At 45.2% G+C, this 24,041-nt stretch overlaps 1 protein-coding gene across 1 annotated transcript in view; it reads right to left on the bottom strand.

Moving 5' to 3' along the window:
• Scrn1 (secernin 1) overlaps window positions 1–24,041 on the bottom strand; it is a 62,918-nt gene that overhangs the window by 28,229 nt on the left and 10,648 nt on the right. Inside the window, exon 2 of the mRNA XM_051152340.1 lies at window positions 14,664–14,823. Within this exon, the coding sequence (XP_051008297.1) occupies window positions 14,664–14,822 (159 nt within the window). The 5' untranslated portion in view covers window position 14,823. The remainder of the gene's footprint in view (window positions 1–14,663; window positions 14,824–24,041) is intronic.

Raw genomic sequence — 24,041 nt, 5'->3', positions numbered from 1 at the left:
ACAAAAAGAGCAGCCATGGAGAGAGAGAGAGAGAGAGAGAGAGAGAGAGAGAGAGAGAGAGAGAGAGAGAGAGAGAGAGAGAGAGGAGAGAGAGAGAGAGAGAAGCGAGCTAGTGCATGAAGGGAAGAGTCCAGTGACCCCCAACTTCATTCTCGGGTTACTGGTGATGAGCTCTAGGTCTTAATAGTGAGAGAATCTGGGTACAAGGGCACAGGGTACATGAAATTGGGGTACAGTTTGTTGATCACAATCTCGGCTGACTCTGCAAGGATGTCTAAGAAAGACGTGTTGCTTATGGGAAAAGCTGATTCTCAGGAAATGTTCACTTCTGTTCGCGGCTTTAGCATTGCCTTGAACAGGGAGGTGGTCAGTCCTGTAGGCATGCTGTTCCTGTAACTCAAAGTAACTTCAGGTTTAAGACAATTAATGCCCTCTATGCCTTCATCTACAGCGGGAGATAAGATAAGCCAAGCTACACAAGGCAAAATAGAAAAGACAGAGAAAATTAAATGGACCAGAGAAAGGAAATAAGCCCCTCACCCTGAGATCTTATTTGCTTTTTTGAGAGCTCAGAAACTTCAACACAGCTGGCAAAGCCAAAATTACCTATGTGCTTTCCTAAAGGCATCTCAAACAAGAATATTCAAAACAACCAATGAGGAGGCTAGAGAGGTGACCACTGGTTGAGAGCACTGGCTGCTCTTTCAGAGGACCCAGGTTCAATTCCCAGCAGCCACATGGCAGCTCACAGCTGGCTCACAACTATCTGTACCTCCAGTTCCAGAATACCTGATGTCTTCTTCTGCTCTCCATGGCCGCCAGGCATGCGCATGGTGAACGGACATATATACTGGCCAAACACCTATACACATACGATAAAAATAATTGAATAACAAGTGAACGTGGCACCTACTAAAAGCCCACAATGTCTGTACCCCTGAGTTCCACTGTATTTGCACTCCTCTGTCATCACCCCTAAATCCTAACACCATAGCTTTAAAAATTGCACTTACAGAGAGAAATTATTGATACAAAAAAAAATTACATCATTTCATATTTTCCTTTAAATTTTAAAATTTTAACCATTGCTTAATCTTTAAATCTTGTAAGTTGCATCCTTTGAGGAATGTAATGCAGAAAACTTCAGGATCAAACATACACGCACACAAACCCTGACTCCCTAAAGAAGCCTGCATCTTTGCTCTGCGTTGGTTCACTGCCCATTTCCTGTACGATTCCCGGCCTAAACGCCTATTAAACGTACTAACTTCGCTTCACTCAGCCTCATCCTGAAATTCCTCCCTGTGGCATCTGTATCAAGGATCCAGCTTCATCTGAGCCGAGGTTTCTCTAGCTTTTAGTGACCATGTCTGGATGGTTTCCTTGACACCCATTTGCAGACACACCTTGAGTGATTAGCACGCCTATGTGTGTTGGTAAGCAGGAGTATGGAACAAAGTAAAAAGAGAGAAAAAGGCAAATGTTTTCCCCTGGTTTTCAGATACCTGTAGGTCCAAAGGAGGAACTAATGTTTTGTGGCAAACGCTTCAAAATGCTGGTCAGGAGTCTTTAAGGGGTGCAGGTAAGAGAGAGCCTTGGATCCCCCAGAAGTGTTCTCAAGGGGACAATAGACTCTGGCCTCTTTCTACCTTGATCCCTGGGTCTGCTCCTGCCAGATGTGCCACCTTCCCAGAGACCCAAGGTAATGGGGCCCAACAGTCACACCTGGAAGCCCCAAACTGTGAGACAAAATAAATCTTTTCCCTGTGTCACTCAGCTACCCCGAGTAGCTTTATGCTGATGCAAGACTGACTAACTCAGGCACTGCCCAAGACTCTTCACAGCTCCTTCCCCAAGGGGCACAAGTGAAAAGAATAAGTGAGTACGGAAGGAATTCTTAAGTATACACAGATTCATCTTGACTTTTTTTTTTTTTTTTTTTTTTTTTTTTTTTTTTTTGAGACAGGAAAAAGTTAAGATACAAAATAGTTTTGTTAATTTGTCCTTTGGTTCATTTGTCCACAGTCATTTCATTTTACTGACTATTTCCAGAACACCCACCACTTTCAAGAGAGTGCCCAGCAGCAGTCGGCATGGACCAGGACCCAGTGACCTCTTCTCAGTGCTTTCTACTCAGGGGAAGTGGGATTCTTGATTTTGCAGCAGCTGTAAAGAATTTCAGGGCAAGTCGGGTTGCTGGGGTTTATTAAGAGATTTTAGCTGAGCCGGGAGCATGGAGGCTAGTAGAGGGACACTCAAGAAAAATGTAAGACACACTCAAGAGTGGGGTTTAGATCCTCAAGGGAGGCGCACACTTCACCGTCTCAGAAGCAGCCAGATACAGCACTGTGCCTGCTGTCAAGCCGCATCTCAAAAGGCTGCTGAGAAGCACTTTTTTTTTTTCCTTTCTTTTTCCCCTAAATGGGATTATAATGTCTCTGGGGGTGTCTTGGATAGGACTTCAGCCCTGGTTGGTTAAAACCCGGAGAGCAGCACAAGGACACCAGCACACATCCGTACTGAGACTCTTTGAAAGCTGCAGGTTACGATTGGGAGGCAGGAGGAAGGCTCGGCTCAAGCTGGATATGCTCGGCTTTGCCTTAGTTATTTCTCATTGCTCTGAGAAAATATCCTGACAGAAAAAGCAACCTTGGAGATAAATGGTTTATTTGGGCATGAAATTATAAAGTAGAGTCTGTCATGACAGAACAGTGCAGGCAGCAGAAGCCTGAGGCAACTGCTCACACTGTGTCCACAGTCTGGAATAAGAGACCCATGAACGCTGCTGCCGACTCCCTCTCCCCTTTTCACACAGTCCAGACAGGAACCCAGAGAATGCTGTCTGCTTATTTAATCAAGATACTCCCTCACAGGCATGGCCAGAGGCTAAGCCATCCCAGATACTCCCTCACAGGCATGGCCAGAGGCTAAGCCATCCCAGATACTCCCTCACAGGCTTGGCCAGAGGCTAAGCCATCCCAGATACTCCCTCACAGGCTTGGCCAGAGGCTTTCTCTACTAGGTGATTCAAGCTCCTATCAAGTTTGATCATTGATATTAACTATCACAGTTCTCAAACATGATCCACGGCTATTTTAATATGTGTATCTGAAACGTATCTGTGTAAAGGAGTATTGGCACCATGTAGACCACCTTTGCAGCAAATGCTGTAAATTACACTGAAGTTTCTGACTTTCAGCTGGCAAGAGGCTTCAATCCAACTCCCTTCCCGTATCCCCTTAGTTTTTCCTTTCTCTCCTGCCTCAAGAGCATTTATGCCATGTACTGCTAGCTGACGACATGGAGGCAGCCCCTGCTCTATGACTGGGGAGGAGAAGGAACACGCACAAATGGGGACCATCATCAGAATGACTTCAGGACATGTCACATGGGCCTGTGCATTTCAGGCACATGGTATCCTGTGATCCTCTTCTGTTAACCTTACTGTGCTTCATATTCTTTTCCATATCATTGATGTTTTCGTTATATGTGTTATTTACATAACTGCTGTTGTCCCCTCTGGGTAGCATGTCAGCTCCACTGGTAAACAGGTTTCTACTGCTTAGTTTATAAACATATTCCAAGGTTGAACTTAGTCATCATCAATGAGCTTGCTGAAGGACTTATTTAATGTATGACTGTTTTGTCTGCGTGAATGTATATGCATCATGCGTATCCAGGGCCTGTTGCTGGCAGTAGGTGTCAGATCCCCTGGAACTGGAGTTATAGATAGTTTTAAGCTACTGTGTGGGTGCTGGGAACTGAACCCAGGTCTTCTACCAGAGCAGCAAGTGCTTAACCTCTGAGCCATCTCTCCAGCCCTGTCAATAGACTGGATTGATGGATCAATGAATGGATGGGTGGATGGATGGACGGATGGATGGATGGACGGACAGACAGATGGCTGGTAGATGGATGGATGCTTGAATGGACAGAGTACAAAGGTCTCAGGGAGTATAAAAGAGAATGCATCTACTTAGCCAGAGATTATACCAAGTAGGGGGCATTTGAAATAATATTAAGATGGTCCGGGCAGCAAAGATTCCAGGCCGAACTAAAGGCCTGCAAATATAAAACTATGTTCATTGTGCGTCACAGTTCAAGGAGGTCCCCTCAGTAGCACTAAGGGGTGCTACTTGCCACACTGAAGCACAGAAATATGAGGGCTCAGTAAGGGCTGAACGGTAAATACATCCCACACTGAATCAGAAAGACCAGATGGTGTCTGTGGGAGTTAAAATCCATGCAGCCAGCCTGACACTCTTCAGGCCAAATTTAGATGATGAGGAAGGAAGGGGATCCCCAAGTAGCCAGATGGACCGAGTCAGTCCCTCCAAATCCACCCAGTTAGGGGAGCCTCAGGGAGCCTGTAACACATGTAACATGTCCCCAGAGGCCTCCCTGTCACAGGCCACAGGAGCCATGGCCTAACAAGGGCCCTTGTGTGACAGCTACTCCAGTCTCTCTGCTCCTTTGTCAGTTAAACCCAGCTAATCACAGCCGCCTCCGAGGGTGGGCCTGGTCTGGGGAGGAATAAACACAAACTCACACAGATTGCTATTCACAGTGCCAGTGGGAAAGTACATCTCACAAAACAAGGCCCATTTACATCAGACGTGATTAGCTAGAGCCAGCCATGGGGAACTTAGGCCCTGAAGAAGCCATTTCATAAATAAAATCCATGGACCGTGGCAACTATGCTATAATTGATAAGGGACAGAAGAAGCAGGAAGTGAGGCACACTGGCTTCCCTCAGGAACACATATCTAGAAAGCATCTGAAATATCTCACGGCAAAAGCAGGTGCGTGCCCCGAGTCAAAATTCCTAGTGAAATTTACAGCAAAGCAGACAAACAAAAACAAAAAACCCTGGATGGGAAGGACAGGTCTCAGAAAGCCTCAAAGCGCTTGCCACCCAAGCATGAAGGCCTGAGTTTCTTTTCAGCACCCAAGAGAAGCTCTTTGGAGCAGAGCACACCTGAAATGCCAACACTGGTAAGACAGAGACAGGGGGATGTCTGCTAGTCTTGCCAAACTGGCGGGCTCCATATTCAGTGAGAAACCCTCAAAATCTTGAGCGGAAACGACTGAGGAAAATACCTCACACCAACCCCAGGTCTCCATATGTGCATGCAAACACACATACACTGTGCACATGCACACACTGCGCACACACACACACACACACAAACACGCTACATGCACATACTGCACACACACCGCACACACATGACACACTCTGCACATACACATGCATACATATTGCATACACACACACACACACACACACACTGTACACATAAGAATAGAATGAGCAGCTTCCCCACAGCCCCACGGCCCCTCCCACTCTGCCTTCCATAAAACAATCTGTCAGTGAGTGTGACTTCCAGTGCCAAAGCCACAAGAATAGAAGGATGTTTGAGCAGGAGGGACACTTTCCATTGTCAGCATCTGCCCATCCTGTGCTCTCATTCTTTCAGGTGGCTTCAGGGGTACATCTGGGGGGAGGGGCAAAAAAAGATGGGCCTTCCAAAGCCCTCACATACAGTGACAGACACAATCAGTGTGCAGAGCAAGCCCTCTGCTGCCTCATGGGGCTGGCTGGACACTGTAAGGCAAGCTCAGCTTCTCAGATGCCTATGTCACCCACGTTCCACAGCACACTATTTCTGGATGTGGCCCAGTGAAAGGCAAGCAGAGACTCACACAATAGGCATTTCAGCTTGTGAAAAGCGGCCATTGTATCTTTCCTACTGTACTCCGATGGAGATCACAGCCCTGCTGCCACCAGTGGGATAGCTGATGACTCAGCCAGACTTCAAGGGCAGAAGAAAAAAAGGCTAGAATGGCCTGCTTGGGAAAGAACTTTAAGAGGCTTGCATCATTAACGCAATGTTACCCAGATCCTTGAGGCTTAGGGCAGGGGCTTATATTAGGCTAGGGTCACATCTGCTGTTTGACTTAGCAGTGTGTTCTATAGAAGGTGTTGAGGGCAAAGAGCGTCACCCGCAGTCATTTGTCAGGACTGCCTGGCATTTCCCTGACACTGCGTTAAGATCTCTGGGGATGGTCAGTGTGCAGGCCTGGCCTGAGGAGTGGGTTTGGGAAGGGAGGCATGCCAGAAGGAAGTCCTTGACTAGGCCACCATCTCAAAGCTGTGAGCACTGTACTTTCCCCTCAGAGCAGGCCTTGGTCTTACAGAAAGATGTGAAGGACAGGGTCTAGCCTAAGGGACAGGGTCTAGCCTAGGGGACAGGGTCTAGCCTAGGGGACAGGGTCTAGCCTAAGGGACAGGATCTAGCCTAGGGGACAGGGTCTAGCCTAAGGGACAGGATCTAGCCTAGGGGACAGGGTCTAGCCTAAGGGACAGGGTCTAGCCTAGGGGACAGGGTCTAGCCTAAGGGACAGGGTCTAGCCTAGGGGACAGGGTCTAGCCTAAGGGACAGGATCTAGCCTAGGGGACAGGGTCTAGCCTAGGGGACAGGGTCTAGGCTAAGGGACAGGGTCTAGCCTAAGGGACAGGGTCTAGCCTAAGGGACAGGGTCTACCCTAAGGGACAGGGTCTAGCCTAGGGGACAGGGTCTAGCCTAGGGGACAGGGTCTAGCCTAAGGGACAGGGTCTAGCCTAAGGGACAGGGTCTAGCCTAGGGGACAGGGTCTAGCCTAAGGGACAGGATCTAGCCTAGGGGACAGGGTCTAGCCTAGGGGACAGGGTCTAGCCTAAGGGACAAGATCTAGCCTAGGGGACAGGGTCTAGCCTAGGGGACAGGGTCTAGCCTAAGGGACAGGGTCTAGCCTAAGGGACAGGATCTAGCCTAAGGGACAGGGTCTAGCCTAAGGGACAGGATCTAGCCTAAGGGACAGGGTCTAGGCTAAGGGACAGGGTCTAGCCTAAGGGACAGGGTGTAGCCGGCCCAGTGGCCCTGAAACTCTGTTTAGTTGTCCTGATGCCACAGTGTTTGTTCACCATTGTGTTCATCTTTTGTGAGAAGTTACCTCCAGAATTAAAATTCAGATTTTGCTCTTACACACACATGCACGCATGTACACATGTATGCACACATGAAGAAGAATCCCTGGAAAGAAGCTGTGTCTGCAGAGGCAGATCAACTGATTAGAACTGCAGCACTGTGGAGGGGTTGGAATGTTGCAGGTCCAGAGGCTCGTTACCTTGGGTAGTTCTATGCCTCCAGAGCAGCCATCCCTTGCCCACCTCTGTGTCAGAACTAACATCTTGTAAATAATAGACAGAAACCTCTTAGAATCTATTAGCTTAGCAGACCTCGACTTTCTCCCAACCCCCAAACTTAAGAATGTTATCAGACAGGGTCCTGCAACTATAGAAACTCCTCCCCCACCCTGCTGTAACCATCTCTCTGATATACCCACCAATGTATTCAAAACTCGCCTTGATTTACGATTTTCTTTGTTCTGTAAAACTTTAAAACTTCATGGACCCACTTCCACACTGGAACACAGAATTTTAGGTAACCTAAATACGTGTTCCCAGGCCATGGTCACTCAAAATGGCCCCAGGACAAACCGTCTCTTATTCCCTTTAAGACGAGAGCTGTGGTCTTTACCTCAATACATCCAACAACAAGAATTACAGCTGCCATCTAAGCAACCCTTCTAGTGAGGCTGCTCTTATCATAAATGTGCTCCCTGGGGAGGAAGAGAAACAATTTACCAAAAGCTCGCTCTAAACCATTCAAGTTAAATAGCCTCATTAGGGCTACTGTGCCACACAGCACTCTGGGAAGAAAGAAAGAAAGAAAGAAAGAAAGAAAGAAAGAAAGAAAGAAAGAAAGAAAGAAAGAAAACATACATTAAAATGGATCTTCAAGAAAACAAAGGAAACAACAAACAGCAAAATAATGGAGATGGAGAATTTCTATCAAGCAGCTCTAGATTCTGTCAGGCTGTGTGATGCGCCAAACCTAATTCTCCTATAAATGTTTAGTCTCCCAGGCACCAAGCATAAATATGAGCTTTACTAAAAACTCATTTTTTTTTCTGAAACAGTATTCTATTGTTGGTACAATGCCTTCTAAATAGAAGATCAGGCTATTTAAGAATAAATGTGTGGGGCTGGAGAGATGGCTCAGCCGTTAAAGGCTAGGCTCACAACCAAAAATATAAGAATAAATGTGTGTCCATACACACACACAGAGCACACAGCATAACCCAGGAAGTTGTTCATCTGCTTCCTCCCCCCACCCATCCAGGAAGAGCTGCACATGCTTGCCCTAAGACGGAAGCAAGTCATGAGATGCACAGCAATAGAATATTCCCAGAAAGCACAGAGAGCTTTCAAGGATAAATATAGATGCTCGCTTCAGTGGCACACACTCTAAGATTAGAATCACATGGAGATTAGCACAGTCCTTACACTTGATAACAAAAAGAAAAAAAGTCTTGTCCATCTTGTTCTTCAACCCTAAGAAAAGTTGTTATAAACTCAAAACCCACATGGAAAAACTAAAGGATATCAAACCCAGATGTTTTAATCCTCCCGCTGCATACTGGAACAAAAGCATTAGGTGTAATTTTAGAACTGAGAATCGTGTGCTGGGGCACCTCATTTCCTATTCTTAGTGTCTCAGGCAAAGTGACGGGTCCATGGGAACGGCTGATAGGAAGATGAAGGGTGGGCGGATGGAAGGAAAAGCCGTGTGGAGGGATGAGCAAGCTGTCAGGAGGCCGCGTTAGCATGCTTCAGTGAGTTCTCAAAGCAAACCTCAGGATCCGTGTGCTTGAGATAGCACAAGATGGATGTGACGTTGATTTTTATTAAATAGTGATATTAATAAATTTTACATTGACCTTTATTTTATGTGCATGCATGTTTTGCTTTCATGTACTTGTGTACCGTGTGTGAGCCTGGTATCCATGGAGGTCAAAAGAAGGTACCAGATCCCCTGGAACTGGAGTCATGGATGGTTGTGAACCACCATGTGGTTGCTGGGAACTAAACCTGGGACCTCTACAAGAGCAACAAGTGCTCTTAACCACCAAGCCATCTCTCCAACCCATTATTTTTTTTTTTAATAAGAAGCTCTTAGAGGTCTTTAAGTCTCTATGGTAAAGAGTGCCTCTATAGAAGTCTTATGATAGTGATTGTATTCATAGCAGTAAATATATAAAAGAAGTTATCATTGTGCATTTGTGACAAGAATAAAATGGAGACTGACATAACTATAAGGAGTTAAAGGGGGAAGTGGATGGCTGAAAAGCAGGCTGAGGCACAAATGCCACTGACAATCCAGGCACTAAGACCTTGTGTCAGTGACCATGACAAAATGCCTGCTGAAATGGACTCAGAAGAGGAAAAGATTGCTTTGCCTCAGGGATTCTGCAGCCCATGAGGGGCTACTCTGCTTGCTGTCTCTAAGCCTGTGGTATAGCAGGGCATGGTGACAGGGCACATGGAATAGGGCACAGGTGCTCATATCATGGTGACCAGGAAGCAGAGACCCACTTCCTCCAACCAGGCCCCAAAAGTTTCTACTGTTTCTCAATATCACCACTAGCTATGGACCAAGCCTTCAACACATGGGCCTTTGGAGGCCATATAAGATTTCAGGCTGTGGGCCAGCAAGGTGCCTCAACAGCTTGCAGCTAAGCCTGAAGACCCAAGTTTGATCCCCTAGGACCCACACTGTTAAAGGAGAGGGGAGACTCCCACAAGCTGTCCTCGTCACATACCACACACACCATAGCCTGCTCAGTCCTTGCCCAATCCCCACCAAAAATAAATAAATGAATGAGTAAATAAATAAATAAATGTATTTTGGAGTTACAATGTCTCCGAGCTAGTCATAGATAGCTGTGGGAGGGGTAGAGAAAAGGAGTGGGGAGGGGGGAGGCAGGGAGTAGATCTATCCCTTTCTTAAGCACACCTTGCTTCTAGCTCACAAAGGGCTTTTTTTCATGTGAGCTCATATATCTCATAACATACTGGATTGCAGGCAGAGCAGGTACTATGATTTCCACCCAGCAAATAAGGAAACTGCGTTTCAAAAGGCACTGGAAAGCAGAAAGCAGGACAAGAACGCAGGACCCACCATCAGCTCAGAACTCATTATGCTGGCTTCAGGTCACTGTGTCACTTGACTCACAACGGGAGATCACGCACAACGTGTTCCATGTCCATAGAGGAGTGACAGACTAGAAGGAAGAGAACATATTGGTACAAAGACTTTGAAGGTTGCCTAGGAGTCTACTGGATAGATGGGACGAGAGAGAAACGACATTCTCAGCAATGACAGGAAGATCCAAAGAACAGAGAAACACATGTTGTTTGTCTATGAAATGGCAAGAGCTCAGGGTAGCTGAGGCCTAGGACATAAGCTGAATGGGTAATAAGAACGAAGCAGGAAAGTACAAATGAGGTGATGAAGCCCATGTCAGTATCCATCTGTCAGTTACATCAAATATACCAGACTGATCTAGGAGGGTGGCAACAGGGAGGGTGGGCACAAATGCGGGGTCTGTGGGAAGTCTACTTTCTGCTCAGATTATTGTAAACACTTCACTGCTCTCTCTTTTTCTTAATTCTAATAATTTTTTTTTTAAGAGAGGAAAGAAAAGAAGTGGACAGGATGTCATGTGAGGAGAGTTCTTCCCAGCACCCAGTTCAGCCATGACTGTCACCCAGCCAAACACGTCGACAAGGTAGGATCCAAGACCAAGAGACGTGTGTACCAAGAAGAGGAGAATAACAGAAGGAAGACAAGGGCAGTATGAATGAGACAGGGATGCTGGGTAGGAGATGCAGGGACAGCTGTCCCAGTGCATCCTGGGATGTGGGAAGGTGGAGAGGGCCAGCCTCTGCCCTGGCTTCCAGTGTGAACTGTGTGCATACAGAGGTGTGGGCAGACGACAGAGACAAATGGACTAGAGACCATGAGTGTGGTTTTACCTGAGGTATTATTTTTTCCTGCCAAATACTCGTGTACGGAGGCAGCTCATAATATCAGTGTGGAATGTAGAGAAGAGGTCGGGGCATCCCGGAAAGTAACTGCTACCTATTACCAACCAGGCCTCCACCGGTGCCAGAGCTCATGACTTAAAATGTACGGCATACTGGAGTAATAACTCATACTGTGGAGTAGCCAGTGAACACAACTATCTCTGTTTCCTGCGTGACTCCTGATGTGAGAGCGGAGCGCCAGTAGCTACTTAGCTTAAAAATGAAAACAAATTTTCTGAAATCTTTTTTTTTTTTATTCTTTTTTTTTTTAACTTTTTAAAAAAATTTATGTATGTTTTGTCTGTGTATATGCCTGTGTACCACAAGCATCTCTGATGCCTGATGAGGCCAGAAAAGGACATCAGACCCCCTGGAACTGGAGTCACAGATAGTTATGAACTGCCCAATGGGTGCTAGGATTTGAACCAGGGTTCTCTGATGGAGCAGCCATGAGCCATCTCTCCAGCCCTATAAAATTCTGATTTCAGACATTTTATACCATGCCTTTGTATAATATTGTGAATACTATGGTTATGTAACACATAACTCCTATACTAAATGGTATTAGCAGCCATGTACTGTACTCATAGAGTCAATGGCTCAGGCAGGTGTCTGCACACCTGCATCAGGGGCTTGATCACCAAGAGGTCTTTCATCTATGAGCTGACAGTTAATATTGGTAGCTGACTGTCTATACTCAAGTTTTGTCCCTGTGGGACCTGCCCTGTGTATGTGGACTACTTTAATACCCCCAGCGGGACATATGACTGAGTTTTTAGGATAGAGTCCAGAAAGGTATGGACAGACAGACAGAAGAAAAAAAAAACTACATCTTATTATCCAGCCCTGGAAATCACTCAGTGTTGTCACTTCTCCATGACCGACCTCCAGCAGCATTCGTGTTTACGGTTGGAGTCATTGATGCAGGGGAATGCCCTTCACATTATAAGAAATACGTGTGGGGTGGGAATTGGCACCCACTGCCTTTGGGGATTTACATCATCCTGTAAAAACCGTGGGACTGTTTCAGTTCGTATGTCTCTGCACACAGGATGGGGTGGGGTGTAGAACTATCCAGAAAAGGAGACAGGAGAGGGCAACCATAATTCAAGCCAGCTAGCTTCATCCATGCAGTCTGCCCTGTTTTGGAAAAAGAAAAACAATCCCCACCAAATGACACTGACCTTCACCCACTGAGGAATAGGCACTGAAATGTGACAGGCCCATCAGAGAAAGCCACACCTCTCTTCACCTGCATGAGAGTCCTCCTGAAGGCTCAAGATGCAGACTAGTTAGTGGCTCAACTCAAGAAGCAAGTGGTTCTGTTGAAAGCCCTGTGGGACACAGTCCCCACCAGCCTGTACACCAGTCATACCCAGCTCTGCCTTCCCCAAACAGGCAGTGCCTCATCAGGGCCTGTTGCCTTTTGGCACTAATGTGGACTTAAAAGATTGAAGCAGAGACAGTTGTTCAGAAAAGAAAGCACTGGACAAGTTGGTAACCACGCCTTTAAAAACCAAGCAGAATGTGAGAAAAAAAATTGTTTAGTTTTTCACCATAAAACACTGAAGAGTATAGATGTAGAAAGAGCTTGTTCACTTATTAGCCCTGAATTTAGCATATAGCTCTGAGCTATTTTTAAAACATATAAATAAGAGCTTATACAGAGATTTTTAATTTAATAAATCTATCCACGCCTCAGTCCCTCCACCAGCATCCTGGAATGGATGTCTCTAGGCATCTCTACTCCATCAGGCTCAGTTGTAAAGACACTCATTATCTCCACTGCATTCAATACAGAAACCAACACAATTAGACAGGAAAATAATCGGAGATAGAAAAACCAAAGGACCCACCGCTACTTAGAAGCCATAACAGGACACTTGGAAACCAAAAGGAATCCATGGCAAAAGCTGACACAACCGAAAAAGTATCTGGTAAAATGACAGGATTTAAAATTAACATAAAATAACACACAATCGTGAAAGTCCAATGACACACTCTAGGAACACAGAGACCCATACTGTCAAGCACTTCTGGAGGCCATGCAAAATAGTAAACCACCCATGAGAAGAAGTATGATTATATTTACCAAAAGTACATGTTTATTTAACTTGTGGCCCAGAATCTCATTCCTAGTCATGTATCCCAAATAAATATGAAGGAAAAATGAAATTTTAAAGCATTCAAAATAGAAAATTATGAACAATCTTTAGCATGAAAGAAATAGAAAGACAAAAGACAAGACACTGTGATAGATAAAAAAGGCTACTATTCACCCAGCTCTTCTGGGAGCAGCAACGAACTAGAAAACAACCTCAGTGTCCAGCAGCAATTTGGGCTGCTGGCAGAGCCACTGAATGTGACACTACACAATAAAGATGTCTACTCAGCGTAAACTGCATCTTCTGACCTCTGCGTGTGGGGGTTTCTCTGAGAATGTCCCCGTAGGATCAGATGTTTGAATACTAGGTCCCGAGTCTGTCCCACTGCTTGGATAAGCTTAGAGCATATGGCCTCACTAGAGGGAGTATGTCACTGAGGGTGGACTTTGGGGTTTTAAAAGCCCTGCACAATTCCCAGTGTGCTCTTGGCTTTCTGCTTTCAATTCGAGCTGTGAGCTCTCAGCTTGCTGTTCCAGTTGCCATGCCTGCCTGCTGTCAGGCTTTCCCACTGTGGGGATGATAAACTCTTACCCCTCTGGTGTCATGAACCCCCCCCAAAAAAACTTTCCTTCTCTAAGTTGGCTTGTTCATGGTGTTTTATCACAGCAACAGAAAAGTAACTAATACACCCCAATACAAATTCTGCTTGGAAAACAAACAAACAAAGCAAAGTAGATAAAATCAGACCAGTTCGTGGTGTACATTTATGATCCCCTAATCCTAGCACTTGGGGGCATGAGGCAAGACAACTCTGAGATCAAGGCCACTGTGAGTATATAGCAAGGCTCTGCCTTAGAAAAACTAAAGAAAGGGTGGGAGGGAGAGTATACGCAGCAGACTACTGTTAATCCAATAGGAGAGGAGTGAGGATGAGCACGCATTGTGTGTGATTTATTACACACACGGCAACGTAAAGAGTTTACTTGGGGTTATAGTTTCAGAGGAATCGATGTCCAAAGTGGCAGGGGAGGCACAGTGGCAGATGGCTAGAGCAGGAAACTAAGAGATGGCATCTCAGTCTCACGCAGGAAGCAAAGGCAGTGGGAGCAGAAGTGAGGTGAGGTAGTAAGCACTGAAAAGCCCAACCCCAGTGACGTACTTCCTCCGGCAACACTGCTCCACCTAAAGGTTCCAAACCTCCAAAATGGCACCTACGGGTGGCCATTTCTCATTTAAACAACTGCCGAAAGCTAAGCAAACCAAGCCAAAACCAAACACTTCCAAAATGAGGTTACCCATGCAGAGAAAAGAAACCGAGTAAGGAGGCAAGCTAGACTTTAAAGGACTTATTGTATTTTGCAGATTTGTCTTCGGAATTATGTATTTTCCCTAGCCATAGCACAAGGTCCATAGTGAGCACAGAATTCTCCAAGTGCCCTTGTTGTTAAGGTTCTGCAGAAAAAATGGAATTAGTAGAAATGACAGGACCATTCTTCTCCAGGGAAGAAGTGGGTGGAAAGAGGCAAAGGCCAGAAGATTCTAGAAGGTTTAGAGGAGCGGAGGGACCACACCTCATCACTTACCTCCACTTTGCTCTCAGCTTCATGGTCAACAGCCGGGAAATACACAACCTCCTGCACTTCATCTCTGGGCCGTGCTGAATTTTTCCCAAACACCACCAGACCATCCTTAGCTCGAGGTGGCAAAGCCACAAAACAGTAACTTGGAGGAGCGCCAGACATCCTGCAATGAGAACAGTGGTGAGGGCTATGGCCACAGCCTGGAAAGTGAGCACTGCTGGGGCTTGACTCACACACCAGCAACTAGTGCAGGCTAATGACTGAACTGCTGGCAGTTAACTCAGAACAGGATCCTGGCTGGCATCAGTCTGAGGAGTCTGGAGTAGAACTGCTCAGCTGCAGAGAGAACACAGGCTTAGTCCTTTGTGGGACTGAGTAAACTCAAACTGGCAACAGGCCATCAGGGCAGCCAAAAAAAGCAGTGACATAGGAGAAAGGAAAAGAGGTCAACATTCCTGCCATTACATGCCTACACACACACACACACACATACACACACTGCAATCTGTCACATGAATAAATGGTATACGGTTATTCCTTGGTATTCACAGGAGTTTGATGCCAGGACCCACCCTGCAGAGACACTCAGGTTCCTCATTTAAAAGGGTACAGTATTTGCTTATAACCTATACATACTTCCTGTAGAGTTTAAGTCATCTCTACATTGTTTAGAATGCCTAATACAGTGTAAATACTATATAAATAATTCATATACTATACGGTGTGGGGAATAATAAGATGAAATAACCTGTGCGTGTTTGGTTCAGATGTAATGCCCCCGTGGTGTATCTCTGACCCTCAGTTATCTGAACGCACGCATACAGAACCAGCAATGATGACGTGAGCCAACTGTCCCTCATAGAAGTCCTTTGGATGAGAGATGCACAGTGGCCACCACTGAACAGACTTGGGCATTATGAGGAAAAGGATTTAGGGCCATAGAAGGGATGGCCACTCTTTTAAAAATAATGTTTACTCTGCTTCAGCATACGTATACGCATAATATGCCAGTACTCTCGGTGTTCCTCCACCTCTGTTGGCTCCTGGGCTGGGTTGTCCTCTTCCTTCTAGGTGCAGGTGGAATTCATACATGTCCAGCCATATAACCTTGACAGCTAAGCCCAGCTCAGGTCTCCACTTGAGTTTCCAACCCCTCTACCGTGCTACCTCTCTGATGTCCCAAGGCTGATCTTCCTCAAGTCGGTCCCTCCTTGAGGTTCCAGATCTCAGGGCCAGCTCCACCATCCACCCCGTTAGAGCGCCAAGGACTCAGAAGCCATCCTCCCCGCCTGCTTCATCATCTCCTACACCCCTCCGGAAATCAGCCATTCCATTTCATGTCAACTGCCACCACTCTGCACCATCATCTCTAGCCAGGATCACACAGGAGACCTCCAGGAACTCCTAAAAAAAGAAAACCTATTTCCTGCTTCAAAACATTCTCCACACTGCTGCCAAAGCAACTTAAAAAAGGAATGCGTTCAATAATGTAATCTTTGCTTTAAATACTTTGAAAGCTGATGCCGGCTCTAAGAGCAAAGGCCTGGTGAGTAAAGTCTCATCCACCTGTGTCCCCCTGCCTCAGTTTCACCTCATGCTGCTCACCCCTCCACTCTCACCAGCTGCTCCCCATGTGGCTGACTAACTCTCAGAGCTTCCATTCAAGTTCAGTTGCCATTCTCTCCCCCTCCCCCACCCCTCCCCTGTGAGCCACGTCACACCTCTCACATTTGAAGTAACAACCACAGTCCGAAACACCTCTGCAATCGCCTCATTATAAACAATCCATAGTCTGTCTCTCCTTCTAAAGACCACACCAAATGAAAGTGAGGATCCCTTCTTTCAGCACACCACTGCAAACCCAGATCCACACGGTGCTTCATGCAGGGGTTTCCAATAAACAAGTGCCCCTTTCTTGTTCCCTAACATTCTCCAAACTGAAGTTTCTGGCTCCTTTGCCACGGTGCCTCTGCACCCAGCCTGCCTGCGAGCCCTTGCCCTTAGTCTTTTTGCATGCTGGAATCTGAGTCAAAGCTGCTCTCTTTCAGGGAGAGTTCTAAAAAGAACTCTGACAGTTATTCAGCAGCCATGAGCAGTGACATGCGTAGTTTGGTCTAGAATAACACATTTGTTGTTTATTAACATATATCTTCAGCTTCTTCAAAAAAAAAAAAGAGCCCTTGGGGGCAGGACCCATGCCACCCAAACTACAGCGGCCCCCTTCCCCAAGTCGAACTTTAAGGACACTTGCTGAGTGCACTTTCCATCTCTGCTATCAGTTACCCAAGCCAACTAAATACATTTTATTTTATGAGTCCAGAATTCAACAGAAGCAGCAGCCTCTTTTAAAAAAAAAAAAGGTTCTCAATCTGTGGGTCATGACCCCTTTGGAGATCAATCAATTCTTTCACAAGGGTTGCCTAACACCAATGGAAACACAGATAGTTATATTAAAATTCCTAACATCAGCAAAATTATAGTTATAAGGTAGCAATAAAAACAATTTTAGTAGCTGAGTAGTATTCCATAGTGTAAATGTACCACAGTTTCTTTCTCCATTATTTGACTGAAGGACATTTAGGTTGTTTCAGGGATGTCCCATGAAAGTATTCACTACCAGGAGATTGAGATAGATGTGAGGACATCCTATTGGGACTCTAGGTGAGAGAAATATGAGAGAATGGGGAAATAGAAGAATCCAGAGAATCCTAGAAATCTACAAGAACATCATGACAGGCGGATCTGGACCCAGGGGGCTCTGCTCAAACTGCTACATCAAGGACAATACATGCAGTAAACATTGAACCCCTACTCATATCTAGCCAATGGACAAGACATTCTCCACAGTTGTGGGGAGAGCGGGGACTGACTCTGACATGAACTCTGGTGCCCCATATTTGACCACTTCCCCATGGTGGGGAGGCCTGGTGACACTCGGAGAAAGGATAAGCAGGCTACCAAGATGAGATTTGATAGATAGCCTATGCCCATATAGTGGGAGAGGAGGCCCCCTCAGTCACAGACCTAGGGGAGGGGAATAGGGTAAAAGCAGGAGGAAGGGAGGAACGGGTGGATACAAATGAGGGGAAAACAATTTAAATGTAATCTGAATAAATTAATTAAATAAATAAAAGAAAACAATGTCATGGTTGGGGGTCACCACAACATGAGGTGTTGAAGGGTCACAGTGTTAGGAAGGTTGAGAACTGCTGCTCTAGACTGAGGCCTCAAAGCTCAGCTCTGCCAGCTACCGGCTGTGTGACCATGGACAAGCCCTTCTACCTTTCTGAGCCTGGGTTCCTCTTCTGCAAATGTTTTGTCTCAGCTCACTGGCTTCTTCTTCCAAGTGTCAAATTAAAAGACCCAAAAGACATTAGAGACTGTGTAAGTAGCAGGTACCTTGGAGGTTGACTGTGAAAACAGGGAGGCACTCGAAACATCCCCTGAGCAAGCCAGTCAGAATTGCCTAGCTACTGTCACCGCAGCCAGCAAGTGTTAAGAGTCAGCCATGGTTAGAAACTACATTATAAGTTCCAAGCACATTTATAAGAGGTATTTGCAGAATACACACAAAAGCCAAGGGGTTCTTAGCAAGTACCTATTCAGCCAGGGCTTCTGCTTGCTCAACAAGTCAGCTGGGTAGTTGGGTCAGGTGACCATGAAGCAGGCTCAGACAACAGAAGCCGAGGGAGGTAGGGATTGGGGGTGGGTGGGTGGGGACTGGCTTTTTCATTGGGTTTGTGGGTACTGGAATCAATCAACCAATATCTATCTCTCCTTCTGCCTCCAACCCCAGTGTGTGTGTGTATGTGTGTGTGTGTGTGTGTGTGTGTGTGTGTGTGTGTGTGTGTGTAGAACTAGAACTAACAAACTACCTCACAACCAGTAGCTGAGCTGAGTGTCAACTTAATTTGCCAGAGTCCCATATACTAGCCTCAGAAAGACTCCTGGTCCAGCTGATGATAGAAATGCCATGTCTCCTCATTCCAGCATGGTGACCCTTATGGTGACCAGTAGGACCTTACGACCTTATGGTGACTACCAGCTTTATGCAGCTACGGGAGTACACTCAGTTCAGCTACAGGACTGAACTGTCAGATTTATTTTTTTTAAAAAAGCTTAACAATTTACATTTCAGCTGCCATATGTGAAGCATATCATTCCCCAAAGAAACACAGAAACTAAGATTTCCACGTCAAGGTTTCTACTAATCCCAAAGTACTTTGGGAACACCCCCATTTAGTCCAGGGACTACAGATGCAATCAGCCACCAAAACTGAATTACTCACCAGTTGTAGGGCACGGGAGCAGACGACCCCTTTAATCCTGGCACTCTGAAGAAAGGAGAAGCCCTGGGAGTTGATGGCAGCATAGCCTACATCTCAAATTCGCAAGCCAGTCAGAACCAAATAGGGAAACCAAACAAATACTGCCTCAAACCCAACTAACCAAACCCTAAAGTTATTGAAGAAGAGCTAGAGGCTTACAGAGACCAGAGGAAACCTCAGAGAGCAATCATCGGCCTGGCGCCAGGGGCGCTGACTTCTGAACGGATATTCTTTTGATTATGCTGTGAATACCATGGTCCTAAGACAGAATCCACCCAGAAAACGACCTCATTTTAAGATGAAATGTCTTGTTTACTTCTCTCTTTGGCTTCTAAGAGATTTCTGATGCCTTCATTTTCTTTTTCCTTCCAACTTCTACCCATCTCCCCTGAGCAGGCATGGCATCCTAGCCCAAGTAGGAGTGCTAGGTGCTCAGGAAACACCACCCTCCACCTTCCCAGCCCCCTATACCCATGAGGCCTCAGCCCTACACAAAGAACTGTAGCAGCTGAGTAAAGCTGGGAGGAGAGGAGGTGGTCCTGCAGGGTAGCGCACACCAATTGCTTGTTCAGTGCCAAATGGCCAGCCCTGAACACATACATAAAATTAACATTATATGGACCCAACAGGAGATATATATATATATTTGTATATGTGTATATTTGTATATGTGTATATACAAGTACATATATGCATGCAATAATGATTAGTGAAAACAGAAGCCATGAATTTGAAGGAGGATACTAGGGGGAGGAAAGGGAAGGGAGAAATGTTGTAATTATCATCTCAAAGGAAAAGAAAAGCTGTATGCACACTGAATCAGACCTGACAGGATTCATCCCTTTCAGCATGCTGGACATTGAAATCCTGCATCCTTCATGCTCAAGCACCAAGTGCTTCAGTTGCTGTTCCTCACCAGAACAGGACAGCTTGAAAGAAAGCTTCTGATCCCAATTGGTACAGCATTTCAGACTGTCCCACACAGGACTTTAATTAAGCCTGGAATTTCTTAACATTTAGAAACTGGACCACAAATGCTATTCCTAGCTTGTTTAACCTTTTTCCCCAATTTTATTTAGGACCCTACAAAGGTATTATTCATCCAAAATCAGCCAGAAGAAACCTTAAGAGAATGATGCCCATTTCCCTTAAGAGGGGGTTGGGTAGGCTTTTGGTTGCTTTCTTTGGCTACATATGTTTATTTTCATTGGATGTTGGTTATAAGTTATTATTGGTCTTATTCAGAGAGAAAACAAGGTTGGACTCAATGATGTCTCTCTCTTCCTTTACCTTTCTTTCTTAAGTTTGTAGATAGGGACTGAAAAGAAAGAAGGGGGAATATAGAAATATATAGGGATGATAGGACAAAAAGTAGATTATTGAATCTACTCCTCAACTTAATTGTTACTCACAAGGTTATTTTTAATTCACTGGTATAAAATTTTGTATATTGATGCAAAATAAGTTTAATTTTGATACACTGGTATAGAATTCACATTTAAGATTATTCTTCACACACATTATATAATTCTACTCTAATATGAAGTATTTTACCCATACAACTCAACTAAAATACAAGGTTTACTTTGAAAGTGCTATTGCTGGCTGCATAGGATAATTAATTAATGTAAGTTAATTGTTAGTTGATCAAATCAGGGTCATATCAATTACTAGTCTATTCTTATCACAAGAAAATACATCCTAGATTTAACAGATAGATATGATTCTATAGATAGATAAGGTAAAATAGATAAGCTCTTCAAAAACCTCAGAGACCTACAAAATATGGCAGCAGATATTTTTATTATTTTAAAGATTATTTGACAATGAGACAGGTTAACACCCAGCCTACCTCAAAGAAAATGATGAGCATCAAAGAACCTCCTCATGGAGATGGCTTCAAATGTGGCAAACTAGCCACTGGACAAAATGTCTGCATTTCTGTCACAACAGAATTCTGCCTAAAAATGGGCAAGCTTGGGTGCAGGCAGAGTTGACGGTCAAACTCTACCAAGACAGGATAAGCAAGTCCTCAATAGTTTCTGCCTCGCAAATATGTCTGTCAGATATAGTAGGCCAAAAGGCTGAAGACAATGCTCTAACATTATAGACTGGGTGACCGCTCAGGCAGCAAACTGTCTCTGTTGTGTTCTCATTTGGGAAGCTGCTAACCTGCACTTCCTGTCTACTCAGATAATTAATTTTATTCCTTCTCAAATCACTGATGGGGATGAAGACCAGATAGTTTAGTTTTACAATTAAGCTTAGCTGTTTATGGGTTAAGATGTTTTGGTGTCTAGATAGATGTTTTAAGTAGATAAAGATGCGACATGATAGATAATTTTAGGTGCACCAAGATAGATAAGATGTTTTCTTCAAGGTTGCCAAATACAAAGAGCCAAAACACTATGAATGCAACATTTATATAATTCCTGATTGTTTCGTGGTTCTTCTTGCTCTAGGTAGTTTATTGTATATAAGTGTAATGATATAAATATATATGTAAAAAAGAAAAACAAATTAAAAAAGAAAACTGCACGTGTGTGAGGGGGGAGGGGGAGACTCACTGTGATAGGGGCAGTGCCATTAAGACAGCACTTTTCAACCCTATGCTGTGGTCCTCCTGTGGGCTACAGAACAGAATGTATGCATCTCAGAGACGGGCTCAGTACTGGCATCGGCAGCTCTAGACACATGCGTGTGGGTACTGGACGTTCACTGTGGGGCTCAAGGGGAAAAAAAAAGCCTTAAAAAGCAGCAGGCTGAGGGGTAGGCCTGTTGAACATAGCTGCTCTGTGACAAAAGCTAATTAGGATTCTTGCCAAGTTAGCAATTCAATTCTAATTAATGGAACGCTCGAATTTAACTGCCATCAATGGTCCCAAGTCCACGTTGGGAACATTTGAAAGTGCATTTGTGCTCTCTAGGTTCTCTCAGCAAAATTCTTTAATTAATTATTTAATGGCCATGCACTGGAGGAGAGGGAGCATTGAAAGAGAGGAAGCTTGAATAAGTATCCCATTCAGAAATATGCAAATGCCTCGTGGCAGGTAGAGAAAGGAAGCCCGGTTATTTCTTAGCTGGCACAGTATGAAGAAATATCTGGTTTGTTTTTTCCCTCCCCCAGCCCCACCCCAGAGTCAGTTATCAGCGAGTGCACCAGTGCTTTCAGCGAGTGTCCACTTAGTGCTTTCTGAGCAGCTGGAAGTCTCTCTCTATCTGGGCTGTCAGGAGTGGCTAGCCAGGTGAGGTTAATGAGTGCTTGAAATGTGTTTAGTGAAACCAAGGAACTACTTTTTAAAATTAATTTAAAATTCTGCAGCCAACAGTATTCTAATGAATAAGCTCATCAGAAAAACACACATACATGTGAGTGTCACTATGCCCAGAGTTCCGGGCCTCATATTATGTTCAGAGTGCTGGACATGACACATGATGAAATACTTTGGGGAAAGGCCCAACCTTAAAGCACAAAATGCATGATGTTTCCTGTACACCTTATACACATAGCCTGACTGTAACGTTATATATTTTTTAATATACCATCTTGGCTGAGCCATCATGTAAGGTCAGATGCGAAATTTTCTATTTTCGGTAGTCATGTCGGACTTGAAAAGCTGCATCCCTGCATACATTAGTCGCTTTTCTCATTATGTGACTCAAACATGACAAGAGGAAACTTGAGGGGGAAAGGATTTATTTTGTCTCACAATTTAAGGGGGCACAGTCCATCACGGAGGGAAAGGCATGCTGGCAGGAACGTGAGGCAGCTGATCACACTGGATTCTCAGTTGGGAAACAGAGCAGACAGGAAGTACAGCCTGCTTCCAGGGACTCACTTCCTCCAGCTGTGTCCCAACTTAAGGGCTGTCCTCTAGGTGGGGGACCACGCATTTAAACATACGAGTGGATATGAGATTTTTCACACTCAAACCACAGTATCAGATGTGGTTTGTCCTAACTACCCCTTATGATTTTAGTTCCATGCAGGAACTGGAACAGCCAGACACCTACAGGTCTGAATGGGTACTGCAGGGTTAGAGTGAAGGAGGGTACCAGAGCATCCTGGATATTGGCTACCCAACAGAGTGCATTTACTTAATGCTACCAACCTATGCAATTAGAGATGACTGCAATGATCATTGTATGTATATTTTACCACAATTAAAAAATGGAAAGCTAAAGCTGGGTGATGGTGGCGCACACCTTTAATCCCAGCACTGGGGAGGCAGAGACAGGCAGATTCTGTGAGTTCGAGGCCAGCCTGGTCTACAAAGTGCGTCCAGGAGAGCCAAGGCTACACAGAGAGACAAAAACAAAATGGAAAGCTAAATATCTACATGGGGCTCCCTCCCATCCCCAGTATAGCTTCAGCTCTGTTGCCATTGCTAAGCAAAGAATCCCTAGGTGTAGCCCCTAGCCCCCATGGGACCTCTCTGGGATTCATGGCTTTCTCTTGGGGCTAACACTCTCCTGGTGCTTATACAGTGCTGCTGCCTTTACCCGCACTCCCCGTGGGCCCAGTAGCAGGAGTCTGGCCTGCAGGATCCTTCATTGGAGTCTGTGTTCCCGTAACTAGGAAACCATTGCTGAATGTCTAGACCAGGAGGGGGAAGCTGGGCAGGAGAAAAGGGCTTTGTTCTCAAGTTCAGGGAAGAGTTATTGAAAACATGAATGCCCTGGGCCTGGGCAGGGGGTTCCTTGTATGGCTGCCAAATTGCCCTGGCCCTGTATCTCTAACAAGCTAGAGTGACTCTAAACAGCAGGAAGTAGCTAAGAAAAACTACGCCCCCTTTCCCCACTAACCTTCTTTCTCTCCTACCTGGTGTTGGGGTGTTAAAAGGGGCTGGGGTGGAGAAGGGAGAAAGAGATATAGGAAGCCAAAATAAAAGTACATTTTAAAAGTATGCCAACACACATGTTTAGAATTCTTATAAGGGCCAGGCATGGTGGTGCACGCCTGTAATCCAAGCACTTGGGGAGGCAGTGGCAGGTGGATCTCTGTGAGTTCAAGACCAGCCTCATCTACAAATTAAGTCCAGGACAGTCAAGG

The sequence above is a fragment of the Acomys russatus genome, chromosome 10, assembly GCF_903995435.1.
Source record: "Acomys russatus chromosome 10, mAcoRus1.1, whole genome shotgun sequence".
Taxonomy (NCBI): domain Eukaryota; kingdom Metazoa; phylum Chordata; class Mammalia; order Rodentia; family Muridae; genus Acomys; species Acomys russatus.
The sequence above is the reverse complement of the archived record's forward strand: the minus strand, read 5'-3'. Positions and strand labels throughout refer to the sequence as shown.